We start from the raw sequence: 13,348 nt of genomic DNA, 5'->3' as shown, positions 1-13,348 counted from the left end.
TTCCCTGAAGCTCAGGCTACAAGGAAATTCATTCCTGTAGAAAATGAATCCTCAGAAGCATACACAGGAACTTTACTACTTGTTCAAGCCGCCTACTTTGCTCTGCACTTCACACAAGATAGTTGATGCAAGCACCGCTTGCACATTCATGAAAGGCTGGGCAGCCACCGCTATTGGTTCCGGCGAAGAAGCTGAGGTTCCATCATGTGATCAAGTTGAATATTGATAACTGCGTTACCAAAATATTTGTGTTTAAGGCTTCAAAGGTTGCTATCCTTCAAGCTAAAGCTGAAGATCTCTGTTTTGGCTTAAAATTAGGACCGTAATTGAATCGAGTAGAGTCGAGTTTTGATAAGTTCAGCCTTCATTAGAAAATAAATTTAAAAGTTCGAGTTCGAGTTCCACTCGAGCTTCATTTATAAGTTCGAACTTGATTCATAAATAAATATTAAACTTGAGCTCGGTTCGAGCGTTTATTACATTAACGAGCCAACTCAAACTCCATTCAAAAATTTCGAATTTAAATTCATTTAAACTCGAATTTGAGCTCGATTATATTATAAACAAGCTCATATAATTCAAATTTATTTAAATTATAAACAAATTTAAATTATAAGGTTATTAAGAGATTTCTAAATTAAATTTTTTTATTTAATTAAGATCTCTCAGACCCACAACTAATGAAAAAAATGTAGAAATGTTATATTTTTATAGAGAAGTCACGATTCTTTATATCCCTTCAACTTTCGATGTCGGATTAATGTTAGCAAACGAGTTTGTTCGCAAGCCTATTCACGAGCTTGTTCACGAGTCTGTTCACGAGTCAACTCGCGAGTCTAAACGAGTCGAATACTGTTAAGCTCAAGCTCGGCTCGTTTATTAAATGAGCCTAAAAAATGAGCTCGAGCACGGCTCGTTTAGAAAACGAGCCGAGCCCGATCGAGTTTTTATCGAGCCGAGTCTCGAATAGCTCACGAACAATTTAGTTCGTTTACACCTCTACCCAAAATTGAACCATAATTACTTAATTTTTCTTTAGTTGATTAATATTTTTTTAATTTATTTCCTAAAGGAAATTTGACTCATCAAAATTTTCTATTCATAAAATTTACACTCAACATATACGATAAATTTTTACTAATTAGATTATTTAAGGAAATAAAAAAATACCCTATAATTAATTTCATGCTTGGATGGAATATAATTTATGTTTGACCAAAATTAGTAAATTATGGAGAAGGTTATAATTAAATAAGCTATTAAAGGAGCAGCCATAACTTCTGGCTTAAGAAAATAAAGAAGCAAATTTAAAAATTAAAATTTTTGATAAAAACGCAGCCTACCTACAGCTGGCTAATCCAAAAATTGATGCGTAAAATAACTAATTTAATTACACTAAATATTTTATTTTTTAGAAATACAAAAATTATATATAAATTTTATTAAATTGTCAAAACTAAATTATAGCTTATGAAAAAAAAAATCCTAAAAGAAGCTGATCAGCATCAGTCTCTCTTAAATAAAACAAATTAATACTTGCTTGGAGAATTTCCCTCCTTCTTAGCCCATCGAACACATGATTATATTTAACATGGAGCCACACGGCAGCCGGCGGCCCAGTCATTGATGGAGGAACGCATCTCCAGGATCTTGTAATACATGCACACAGCAATTGAGATTCCACCACAGTGACTAGAAAAAAAAAACCAAAAAAAAAAAAAAATCTGAACCACCAAGTGACTACTCAAGATTGCAGTAACATTGATCGTCCCTGAGCCTTCCAGCTAGCGGGCAGCGGCGCAGATGGAGAACTGATCTTGAGCACACAGGATAATAGATGATTTTGCTTTTTTTGGATTATGAGGTCATTAATGGCAATATTCCAAGTTTCTAACATGTATAACTGTTATTACATAACAACAGACACATAGCAGGCTGCCTGAAAAGCATTCTGTTTCAAACATAAAGAAAAATCAAGACAGTAAACGTTGCGGTGGTTTGTTACATGGCAGAAGAAGAAGACAATCTGTGTCACATGGAACATATACTCAGTTTTTGGACATAAATGGGTAGACGAAACACGAACTCCCAAGAGTAAAAACAAAGAAACTATACCAGCTGTTAATTACTTCGCTAGCTAAGGGGTACAGTAGGATTCGGTGCAGCAAATTCAAGCAGCTCTTTGTTAGATTCGAGCAGCGCCATGTCTTCGTCACTCAGAGTCAACCATGCTTCTATTCCCTCGCCATCTCTTGCATCCATCAAAATGATCACATTCCTTACTTTTGTACTTGTATTGCTAGCCCATATGGGCCTCCCCCATCCGAAATCAGCAGCATATAGGTCGAATTTACACCAGCTAGAGCAGACATAGAAGTCTATGTGATCGCTCATGGCAAGCTCGCCAAATTCCTTAGAAAACTCGCAGATTGCTAATAAAGCTCCCTCCCCCTGAAGTTTTTTCACGTAGTTTTCACCAAATCCTTCCATTTCTTTCCTTATTTTCCCCAATAAACTTTGCAACTCTAGCTCGTTATCATCAGCTTCCATGTTCCTTGGACCAATGAATCCCACGCAGTTGCCTGAGTAGTTTTGTGGTAAGGTCGGAGTCAGCCGCTTTCGCAAATCCACAGAAATTGCCCACATAGATGGCCTGAGAGATCCTGAGTTTGATCTCACCACAGACATCACAGTTTTCCAGATAAGTGCCGATACAGCTTCTACTCGTGTTGGCTTTGGCACGGTTGTGCTGGCGACTTTAGCTCTCAAGGCAGTAATCTTCGAGGCATTGAACACAAATCTTTTTGTGATGCACTTTCGTTGCATCAGCTCCACTGATGCATTTGGAATTGACATGTCTATGGGTGGGAACATAGATGCACCCATAAACACTGGACGCACTAGTTCACTCGAGCCATTAGCCATTGCAGCCCAGCTTCGGATGAATGTAGTTAACGTGGCTGCATCAGCCATCTTGTGCGAGATACAAACCCCAATTGCCAAGCCACCACAATCAAAGAAAGTAGCTTGGACGAGTAAAAGATTACCTGTAGCTGCTTCAGGAGATTCAATAGCCGCGGGCAGGAATTGCTTTAACACTTCTACATCAGGCTTATTAAGAATCTCGGAGAGAGAACATTTGATTCGAGCTTCGAGATATTCAGCTCCTTGATCTTCACACTCTATAAAGCTATTATCTTTGAGCCTGCCTGCAAGTGGGTACCAAAGAGTTAAGGTTTCAGACAACGATGACTTCAGCTTCTGTGATCTTTCAGCACTTGCAGGGTAAAATAGAATTATTGGTGTGTAAGTGATCGGAGTGAACTGATCAAGAAGAGAAAGCTTGAGGCTTTTGAGCTCAGGTGGGGTTGGAGAAGATGGCTTGATGATTTGTTTCTGTATGATCTCAACTTTCAATACCTTAGCCATCTTACTGGGGATGGTTTGAACACTTGCTTTGAAATCCTATGGCCGAGGATGATAATAATGGTTATATATATATATAAATTAAAATCCAAAGTCTTCTAATACTATTATAGTAATTAAATACAAAAAATAATAATAAATTGAGAATCAAATATGTATAGAGTTGGCAAAGGAATATAGTTGAAATAAAATTTATGATAATGGTAAGTAGGGTCGATTTCTGAAATACTATTAAATAAATTAATTTTATTGAATAAATAAAAATAAAATAAAATAAAATCATGAAGATTTTAAATAAAGAAAAGTGAAAATAAATAAATCAAATTTATTTATACTATATAAATAAATTGATTATCTTAAATTAAACTTTAGTTAAGATTTTAAATGCCTAATTGTCTAAAATATTTAATTAAAATTCTTATTTAGGTACGAGAGAATTAAGTAATTCAATTATATAATTTAGAAATTTTATATAATTAAGAGTTTAGAATTTTAATTAAAATTTAATTCCAATCAATTAAGTTATTTATATTATAAAAATAATAATATATAGTATATTATATAAATTAATTTAAAAAATTATTATAATTATAATAAATTTAAAAGTTGAAATTTTTTTATTTAAAATTAAAAATTTAGATTATAAATATGAAATTTTCTAAAATTAAGAGCCAATAAACCTTTAAAAATGGCGGCGAAATACAGTTTTATAAATAAAAATTTTTTTCCCCGTAAATTTTGGTTATTAAAGTAATAAGTTCTTAATACAAATAATTATAATAATAATAATGATAATGTTTTTTAGTAATTTTATTAATGTGTAGAGTAAGCATTGTAGCTATCCTGTGAGAGGTTTCTTCCTAAATTTGATAGTTAAATAATATTACGTAAATTATTGATATAACATATATAATTTTTTAAAGTTTCGATCAGATTAAGATTTCAACTCAAATTTTATGAGATAATGATGATGATTAGTTATTGTAGTTTATACAAGTATGACTTGATTTATAAAGTCAACGAGGTAAATTTAAAAAAAATAAATTAAAAATCTATCTTGATTGAAGAATAATGTGTGAATTAAGCAAATATAAAAATAATTAACAAATTAATTAATTGCATGTTCAATATATACAGCTGAGCCTCATAACTCCATAGCAGTTGACTTACTTAGCTTTCGTAGAATTCACATTATTAAAATTCAAATTTAAAATTTAATAATAATTTATTTATTTATTTGCTATTTTTAAAATAATTTTAATTATTTGTTATCAATTTTTATATAAATTGAAAAAAAAATAAGAATTTTGAACTGCATGATTTTATTAATTAGATATTTTAAGGAAAACATCGTATAGTTACGCATGCTTGATGGTGAGAATTTGACCAAAATAAAATATGGACAAGATTAATTAAAAATAATTAAGCGATGATAGGAACTGCCAAACTGCTGGCTTAAGAAAAATATTTTTTTTTTAATAAAATGTGTTTTTCTAGTAAAATGTATATAAATAATTTAAGCACAAATATGGAAAGGCTTAAAATTGACGATGTAATTTTTTTTTATTTGAGAATAATATTCTGATATACTGAGAATAGGGTTTATAGTAGCTATATAATATTGGCCGGAGAGGAGGTGTTCCTCTATTTTTATTCATTTTCTTTTGTTTATTAGTGACTCATAACTGTCTCTCTGCTACAGTGCTACATGTCTCTGTCACGTAGGTCCGTACATACGAAAGCGTCAGACGCTCTTTCTATACCAGATGGCTATTTAATTCCTTTTGGCGCGCGTAAAGACAGGACTGTAAAGTAATTGGACCTACTATCCTTCTTCATATTACGTCACCGGACTGAACTTCTTCTTACTAAATCTGCACTTGTGAATGACTCGGTCTGCTCCGCGTTTTCGAATCAAGACTGAAAGCGTTGGACCGGTCTGTTGTAGAAGGTTCATGAATTTCAGACTGGCACTGCCTTCTTAGACCCGGTCTCATCCTGTGGTGGTGAAATCCGACAGTCATACGAGAATATTAATTATTTTAGTCGTGGATAGTTCTTTTTTACAAGCGATTCACCTAATATATAAAGAATAGTTTTTAATAATCCACTAATCATTAAATCTATGTTGGAACAATAATTTTTAAAATAATATTAATTAAAATATTAATATTTAATGGTTTAAAAAATTAACTGCAGAAAATTAATACTTGTAACGTTTATTTAGTATTAAAATAGTTAATAATTACTAGAATAATTAATATTATCGAATCTTAATCATTTCACTTTAAATTGAAAGTTTTTTAATAGGAAACTGGTGGAGTAGATGCTCAAACTTGCTTCTACTTTTAGGGTAGACTTCAATGTATTAAATCAAATGTGTTCTTTTGATATGTTACATATAAATTATATATATAATTGTATTTATTATTGACTTGTTATAATGTATTGAAAAAATATATATTGTTTGATAATATAAAACATATTTGATTGCAGAGTCGATTGAGGAAGGCTACTATATTAGTAAAATTTTTAAAAAAAATAATCAAAGAAAAAATTATTATTTGATTCATATAATATAACAAAATTCATTAATTAATTTTTTTATTTTAAAAAATATATTAAAATATTTTTAATATTTTAAAAAGTATACTAATTAATTTTGGATGTTAAATATTTTATTATTTAGTCTCTATAATTTTTTTTTAAAACAAAAATTAAAGATCGAAAAAGTAAAACCTAAAATCTTTCAAATTTACTCAAATACACTTATCATTAGATTAGACTGTAAGTGTCTTTATAATTTCATAAAATTCATTGATTAATCTCTTAAATTTTTAAAAAATTTATTTATTTTAATGTATTTTTAAATAAATTAATAAATAAAAATTTTAAAATTTAAAAAATATTTAAATATATTTTTTTAAAACAAAAAAATTAACTAATAAATTTTTCTCTATCACATCACTTTTATTTTTATTTTTTGAATTGAAAATAAAAAATCGAAGGAGTTAAACTTAAAAATTTTTAAATTTACTTATTATTATTATTATATTAAGTTTATAAGTATTCATATCACATAAATTAAATAGTTAATTTCTCATGATATAATCAATACTAATTATCTACGAGAACATAATATAAAGTCTGGCAATTAATTAATATTGCTTTTAGAAATTGGACCGCCCTCGTCGTTACAGTTGATTGTGACATTATCTCTAATCCTTCCAGATGAAGCTGAAGATAAGGAAGTCTTTGGCACAGTGGATTTTCCGGGAAATGTTGTCACTGGACTGTTTGGGACAGCAGAAAATAAGCGGGAGACATATGCTACGACAGATCTGATCAACGGAGGAATTCTGAGGAAGGTTTAATGATCACAGTGGATTCGTTGTTGGATTAATTTTCAGTACTGCTTTAGAGCTTCGTGTCGATAGGATTAATTCTTCCAAAAAAAAAAAGATTAATTAAATAATTTTTACTTTTAAAAGGAAAAAGAAAAATAATAATAATGCGGTGAGCGTGGATCGAACACGCGACCTTCAGATCTTCAGTCTGACGCTCTCCCAACTGAGCTATCCCCGCTGACGTTTATTTTTGTGACATTAATATATAAACAAATAATTACATATTTTTTAACATGTAGAAAATATAATATTATAATCTATGAATATAATTATTTATTTAATATAATAAGAGCATATATTTTATTTTTTATATTTCTATATTTTTAATAATTTTTAGTACATGAGAGAAAGAGTTAAATTCACATAGAATATAGAAAGAAATATAGATTATATTATTTATTAATATTAATATTATTTTTAAGAAACCACATTAAAAAATATGAAAATTATATACTATGTAAAATTATATTTATATTACATGATAACAATTATTACTGCACATATAGATTTAATATGATAATAAGTGAATCTGAATAAATCTGAGAAATTTTTTATTCAAAAAAAAAAAAATCTGAGAAATTTCAGATTTTACTCCCTTAAATTTTCAGTTAAAAAGGAATAATTACTATCTAATATTATTTAAGAGGGTAATTATTAAATAATTTGTAATTTGTATACAGATAATTGGAAATTTATTAGATTGAATAACTAATTAATACAAATTCAAAAATTAACAAAATTAAACAAATTACAATTTATGAAAAAAAATTGCTATTTTGGAATAAATTTATCATCCTATATTCATCCATCATGTTTTAAATTAAAATATTTTATCAATTATAATAATAAGAAAATCCTAAATTTTCAATTTCATTTAATCAAACTACTAATCACTCCAAAATTAATTCACTTGAAATATGATTCAATTTTCAATTTTATAAATTAATGTATATCAGAGACAAAAAGAGAAATATAAATGTCATTTGTAAGAAAATACCTAAATTCCTTATTTTTCCAAAATCTCACTTTTTAAAAACTGTGGGGAGATAATAGTCCTCTTATATTTTACTTCAAGGGAGAAATTCCAATTTTAACAATTTATTTGATTAAGTTCGATTTGATTTTAAATCGAACCGACCGATTGCTCACCTCTATCCACGTCTGAGGCTTTTTGTCTCTTTCCAATACTAATAAAGCAAAAGGCTGAAAACATAAAGCATTCTAATTCCCAGAAAACCAAATCCTAGTGAAGGAGTTCTTGCAATGGCATACAAAAGAAATTGCAACTATTTTGCTGGAAGAGTAAAAGTACCCATCCAGCAAGAACTCGCAGAAATAACAGCACCTGCCCACTCACCCAAAAGGAAGAGGAGGAAAAAAGAATCACACTCTTTCAGATTAACATAGTTGTGAAAGTATGAATTCACACCAGCAAAGTTGAATATTACAAAATAAATATATATTATACATACCCATATGAAATTAGGCCAAGATTACATCAAAAACAATTAAACTCAAGACTGTGTACTTGAGTACCTGTAATTTTGTAGCTCCTTGAGACAGCTCGAGTATCGACTACAAGGCGGCCAAACTGACTAGCCATATCCCCTCCCTCATCATAAATATGGAGCACAGCTTACCGATACCTGCTCCGAATGTATAATATCCCCATGAGCAAATGGCATCTCAACTCCATTGTTTAACAAAGGTTTTCCTGAGTGTCGGGACTTTGACAACCAGAAAAAATTGGAGTGCAGCAACAGAGTAATTGGGCACTTTTTCTATCTTAGTAACCATCTTTTGGCTCCTAGACCAATCAATAAAATTGAATACTTTATACAAAACATGGATATCACTATGGCTCTAGCCTGAAGTTGTTAGGGTGGGTGCGGTGTGTGGAACATGCACTGCTTCACTATTTGTAGTTTTGCTTGCGGCAATCTCTTCTAAGCGCTTCCATGTGGCTTCTTGTTTCATTTTCATGTCCTCTGCCTTTGCTTCATCTTCTTCAAACTGCTTTAAGCACTCTTCAAACAGCTCAGGATCAATATCAGCAAAGATCTTCCGAACATTAACAGTTAAGCTCTGGACCACCTGATTCCAATGTTTACGTCCATTCTTTTCCAAGGCAGGGAAGATAATGGGCAGTATAACTTTTCGGTTCTGTCTGATTAAATTCTCAATATGATCATTGTTCCATAAGTACAAAGCCCTTTCTGCCACCTGAAGGAAAAGATTATTTACCATAAATTTAAATTAGAAAAGGTGCAGCATGAATGGCCAATAAGAGGTAGAATCTATTACAAACATATGGCTATTGCTTTCAAGTCCAAAATCCTCTCATCAATTTCTGAATTACTTGATTATTAATCAACAATAGTATATAGATTACTTTATTACCAACATGTCTCCAGATGCCCTCATGTGAAACTACATGATGACAGGCACTTGTAGGCATATACAACCTTACCTTGAACCATAACAATAACATCCATAACAATAAAGTCCAGTCAACCATAACACCAGATGAAGACACCATGTAAAGTACAGTCTACCTTTACCAAAGTCAAATGCTAAAATGCTAAAGGTCAGATAATGCAGAATTAAATGACTGCGTGCCTAAATTTTGTATCCTAGTTGAAGATTACTCCAACAACCAAAGCATTATCATCAGCACTACAAATGCTTCAACATCTACCAAGCCATGAAATTCATTTTTACTGATGCACGGAAACTAAAATACTTTCTTCATACAACATGAGTCAGAACCATTCAGAAATTCAAGATGGACATAGAGATCTTAATATCATAGTCAACAATGCAACTCAATTTCTAATGAAATTGACGTTTGAGCATAGAATTAGTAATGCTAAGTTGCTAGCAATCCTATGCAATCTGAAGGCATCAGAAAATTTCACATAGGAGGTTGAAATTTGTTCAGTTAAGAGTCCAAAGTCCCACTAATGAGTACAGAATACAGATTAGAAGCATATTCGGTATCTTAACTTTTGTCCTTTTCGGTTTTCCCCCTTGGATGAAGTCTAATATTTTATTCATCATTTCCATTTGCTGAGTGAACTGAAAGTCAGCCTCTCAGTACTCTTCCATTCTAATGGACCAGAATAATTATGGTCAGTGTCAAAAACATGACCCTGTAGGTTCATATGTAGTACCAGCTATAATATGCTGTATCTCATCGAGACAAAAATAGAATGTGTGTGTAGACATAATCAAACACATCTACTCTATAATAGAAAAGTAAACCATCTTAGAAGTGCAAGGCAAATGTATCTACAACATCATCAATAGCAGCAGAAAAATGAAACATATGCCTAAATTCACATATTAAGTGTAATAACCGGATTATAACAGTACAAAATTGGCACATAGATGTTATAGGATAAGCACAAATTTAAAAGATTTTGCAATAACCATTTCTTCTATCAAGTGGAAATGGAAATTACAAAAAAGTAATAAAAGCAACCTTTTTAAGCTCAAGAATAATGCATAAAACTGCAGCATATCAGGCATTTCAAGTCTAACTAAAAAAATGACACCACTTTGAAAGGAAAAAAGCATACTTCAAATTCCAAACTGCAAAAATCTCCCTCTCTCTCTCTCTCTCTCTCACACACACACACACACACACACACACATATCATACACAAAGCAATCTTTAACAGACAACATTTGATGCATGCTTCCATGTAATATGTTCATTCCATACCAAGCAAAGAAGGCAAGTATAGATTTTTATGCTTCACTACCTGGAAGTGTAAACTGCTTAAGCAACGAGCTATCTGACGGAACAGGGGTACCATACATCTTTGAAATTCTGCTGGCTGAGTTGCTTCTAAGATTTCCTCCAGCTCACCTAGGAACATTACCTCCTTGGAACTATTAGTGATAGGCCAGTACTTCAATAAACCCCTTATAACAGTGTCTGCAAGCTTGCAGTCTTTTTCCACAAACTGCGAAATGCAGTACGATAACTGCTGATGGTACATGGGTAAGCTCTTTGGTTTATGAAGGGGGATTAAAGACCGAACAAGGAACAATTTATGTTCTTCTTTTAGAGGCAGAGCAAACCCATTGATTATACTCCCTAAAACCTCTAAAAGTTCTGCAATGCCATTATGCTTCTCTGTTTCAAAAATAAAACGGAAGAATATGTTATTAATAGCCTTCCTGATAAACGGGCGATGAACCATAAACTTCCCATAGATGCGATGGAGAATTGTTTTCAGGTACTCCCTCTCCCTTGGATCCTCGGAATCAAACAGATCTAACAACTTGAGAATAAAAGAGTGATCAATATACCTTTTAGCCAACTTCGCATCTGTCTCAGGAGATGCAACAAATCTCAGAAAGAATTCATAAACAATTTGCAAGTGAGGCCATGCAGGATCCATCAAGGGTTCCTCCTCTTCCAAATCAAAGGCTTCTAAAGCCTTATTCTCACGGGGTTGTGGCGTAAGCGACCTAAATAAATTCACAGATACCATCTTTATACCTTCCTCCATGACAGTTTCTGTGAACTTCCCGTTTGCAGAACTTGCATAATCCACAAGTTCCACCAACGTCTGGCGCTTGATGTCCTTCTCTTTCAAATTCTTACTTGGATCCGTGAAGTCAAATACCACGCAACATAACTTCAGCTTTCTAATAAACAAATTTTGCTTCTCAGAATTGGGAACATCCTTGAATCCTGGCAATGCCTCATAGGTAGCAATTACTGAATTTCCATTCAGTTTTGAATTCACAGCCTGGGTAGGTTTACTTCCATGACCGTAACCTAAATATGAAGCAGAGTCAGAGGGAGGAGGAGATGTATTATCTGAAGTGACAGGCCTATTACTCGCAAGATTACTGCTTCTAGAACTAGTGGAAGTATTTGAAGAAGGTACAGATGAACCACCAAATTCACGATTCTCAGATGATTTAGATGGCTTCCGTGGAAGCCTACCAAGTATTTGCTTAATCATAACTCAAAATCTATATACAAGTTCACAAATTCCAACAAAACCCGGCTTGTTTAGAGACTCCTCTCGAGCGGATTTCAGTCCATTAAAAGGACAGAAGCTCAAATTCACGATCAGAGAACAGCACAAAAGTGCAAAAATCCATATCAAACAACGGAAACAAAATTCCAACCATACAGAGACCACTTCCAAACACAAACTAAGCAAAACCCAGAAACATAAGCTAAAGCATCGTAAGAAAGCTGCTTATTTCGACATATCATCATCTGGAGAATCGGGGAGAAGCTCTTTTACCAGTGCATAATCCAAGAACAGGAATCGAGACCCTTTTGTCGTCAAACTCAGGAACCCAGATGCAAAAACTGAAAAAATAACAGTCAACAACTTCCCATATAAATCACACAGAGAATAAAGCTTCTTCGTTGTTCTGTATACCAAAAACAGCAGCCAACACAGCTGAATCAGACAGGGATAGGATCTGGGTTCGATCAGAAACAACAAAATAGCATTATTAAACAAAAACCCAACACCAAAATTAAGGGAAAGTAAATAGAAAATACGTGAATTAAAAGTCAAAAACAAACAGTAAAACGATAAAAATGAAGCAAACCCAGATTACATTTGAAGAAAAAACAAGAATGTTTGATACTTACAAGAGATTTGAAAGAGAAGCAGAGCAAGAAAGGCTTTAATTTTTTCTTTCCTTCCCCTTTTCCTTTTTACTCGATTACTTTGGACCAGAGACGGAGAAAAAGAAAGAGCACAAGTGGCCAAAGCAGCTCCCTTTAACACTTCACAGACCGTAAATGGAACCCATGAGAAGATTAAAGAAAAATATAATTTTCAAAAAAAGAAAGAATCCAATTGGAATTTTTAATGAACACTAGAAGAAACGTAAAATAAAATATTATTGTCCTTTTTTATTTAAGGAAAAAAAATCGATTTGGTATATGATTTATCCAACGTTATCCCCACAGTCAACTTGTGCAATTTTGCCATATAAGAACTAAAGATATTGAAAAAAAGAAATATTTTTTCAAACATATTAATTAAATAATATTAAATTTAAATTTAACATAATTTAATAATTTTTATTTTAAAAATAATATTTCGTTCATCACAAAAATAACTTACAGCTTTTCACACGAATTTTAAAAAAATAATTAATATCAGTATAACAATAGATTTTGTTTCATTATTCTTTAAAATATCCTCATTTATACTGATTCGGTTTAAGAGGATGGAAGAGTGAAAATTTAATTATTTTTTTTTTTATAAAAGAGAAGAATTTAAAAAAAAAAAAAAAGAGATTTTCTTTTGCTTTATAAAACTAGCTTTACCATCATCATTTAGGAAACCTATCTATTTCACAAGTACACGTCGTTTTCATTTTTTTTTTTCATTGATTTTTTTTAATGGTATTATCGGCTCCCAATAGGCTATTAATTATAGACCTATGAATGATCTTTTCTAGTATTTTCTTATTTGCTGACATTTTTTCTCAAAATAAATGCATTTGAAACTTTAGTTTAT

General features: G+C 31.6%; 2 protein-coding genes and 1 non-coding gene across 4 annotated transcripts; all 3 read right to left on the bottom strand.

Moving 5' to 3' along the window:
• Positions 1-1,854: 1,854 nt before the first annotated feature.
• Positions 1,855-3,444, bottom strand: LOC110627275 (BAHD acyltransferase At5g47980). Its single transcript, XM_021773525.1, has one exon. It carries the CDS (start codon positions 3,427-3,429, stop codon positions 2,134-2,136), a length of 1,296 nt encoding a protein of 431 aa, XP_021629217.1. The 5' UTR covers positions 3,430-3,444; the 3' UTR covers positions 1,855-2,133.
• Positions 3,445-6,938: 3,494 nt separating this feature from the next.
• Positions 6,939-7,011, bottom strand: TRNAF-GAA. The gene has a single exon. It is a non-coding gene; the product is annotated as a tRNA-Phe (tRNA).
• A 1,195-nt stretch (positions 7,012-8,206) lies between these two features.
• Positions 8,207-12,629, bottom strand: LOC110628215 (serine/threonine protein phosphatase 2A 57 kDa regulatory subunit B' theta isoform). Of its 2 annotated transcripts, none has more exons than XM_021774760.2 (3): positions 12,469-12,629; positions 10,601-12,293; positions 8,207-9,056 (listed from the first exon to the last, which is right to left on the bottom strand). In XM_021774760.2, the coding sequence occupies exons 2-3, from the start codon at positions 11,816-11,818 to the stop codon at positions 8,697-8,699; spliced, it is 1,578 nt and encodes a 525-aa protein (XP_021630452.1). In that variant the 5' UTR covers positions 11,819-12,293; positions 12,469-12,629; the 3' UTR covers positions 8,207-8,696. The 2 variants fall into 2 exon arrangements, with proteins under 2 accessions (XP_021630452.1, XP_021630453.1); XM_021774761.2 differs by having other exon boundaries at positions 10,601-12,242; positions 12,469-12,627.
• Positions 12,630-13,348: the final 719 nt, after the last annotated feature.

The sequence above is a fragment of the Manihot esculenta genome, chromosome 12, assembly GCF_001659605.2.
Source record: "Manihot esculenta cultivar AM560-2 chromosome 12, M.esculenta_v8, whole genome shotgun sequence".
In the NCBI taxonomy this organism is placed as follows: Eukaryota; Viridiplantae; Streptophyta; class Magnoliopsida; order Malpighiales; family Euphorbiaceae; genus Manihot; species Manihot esculenta.
Note: the sequence above shows the minus strand (reverse complement) of the source record. Positions and strands in the feature narration are given on the sequence as shown.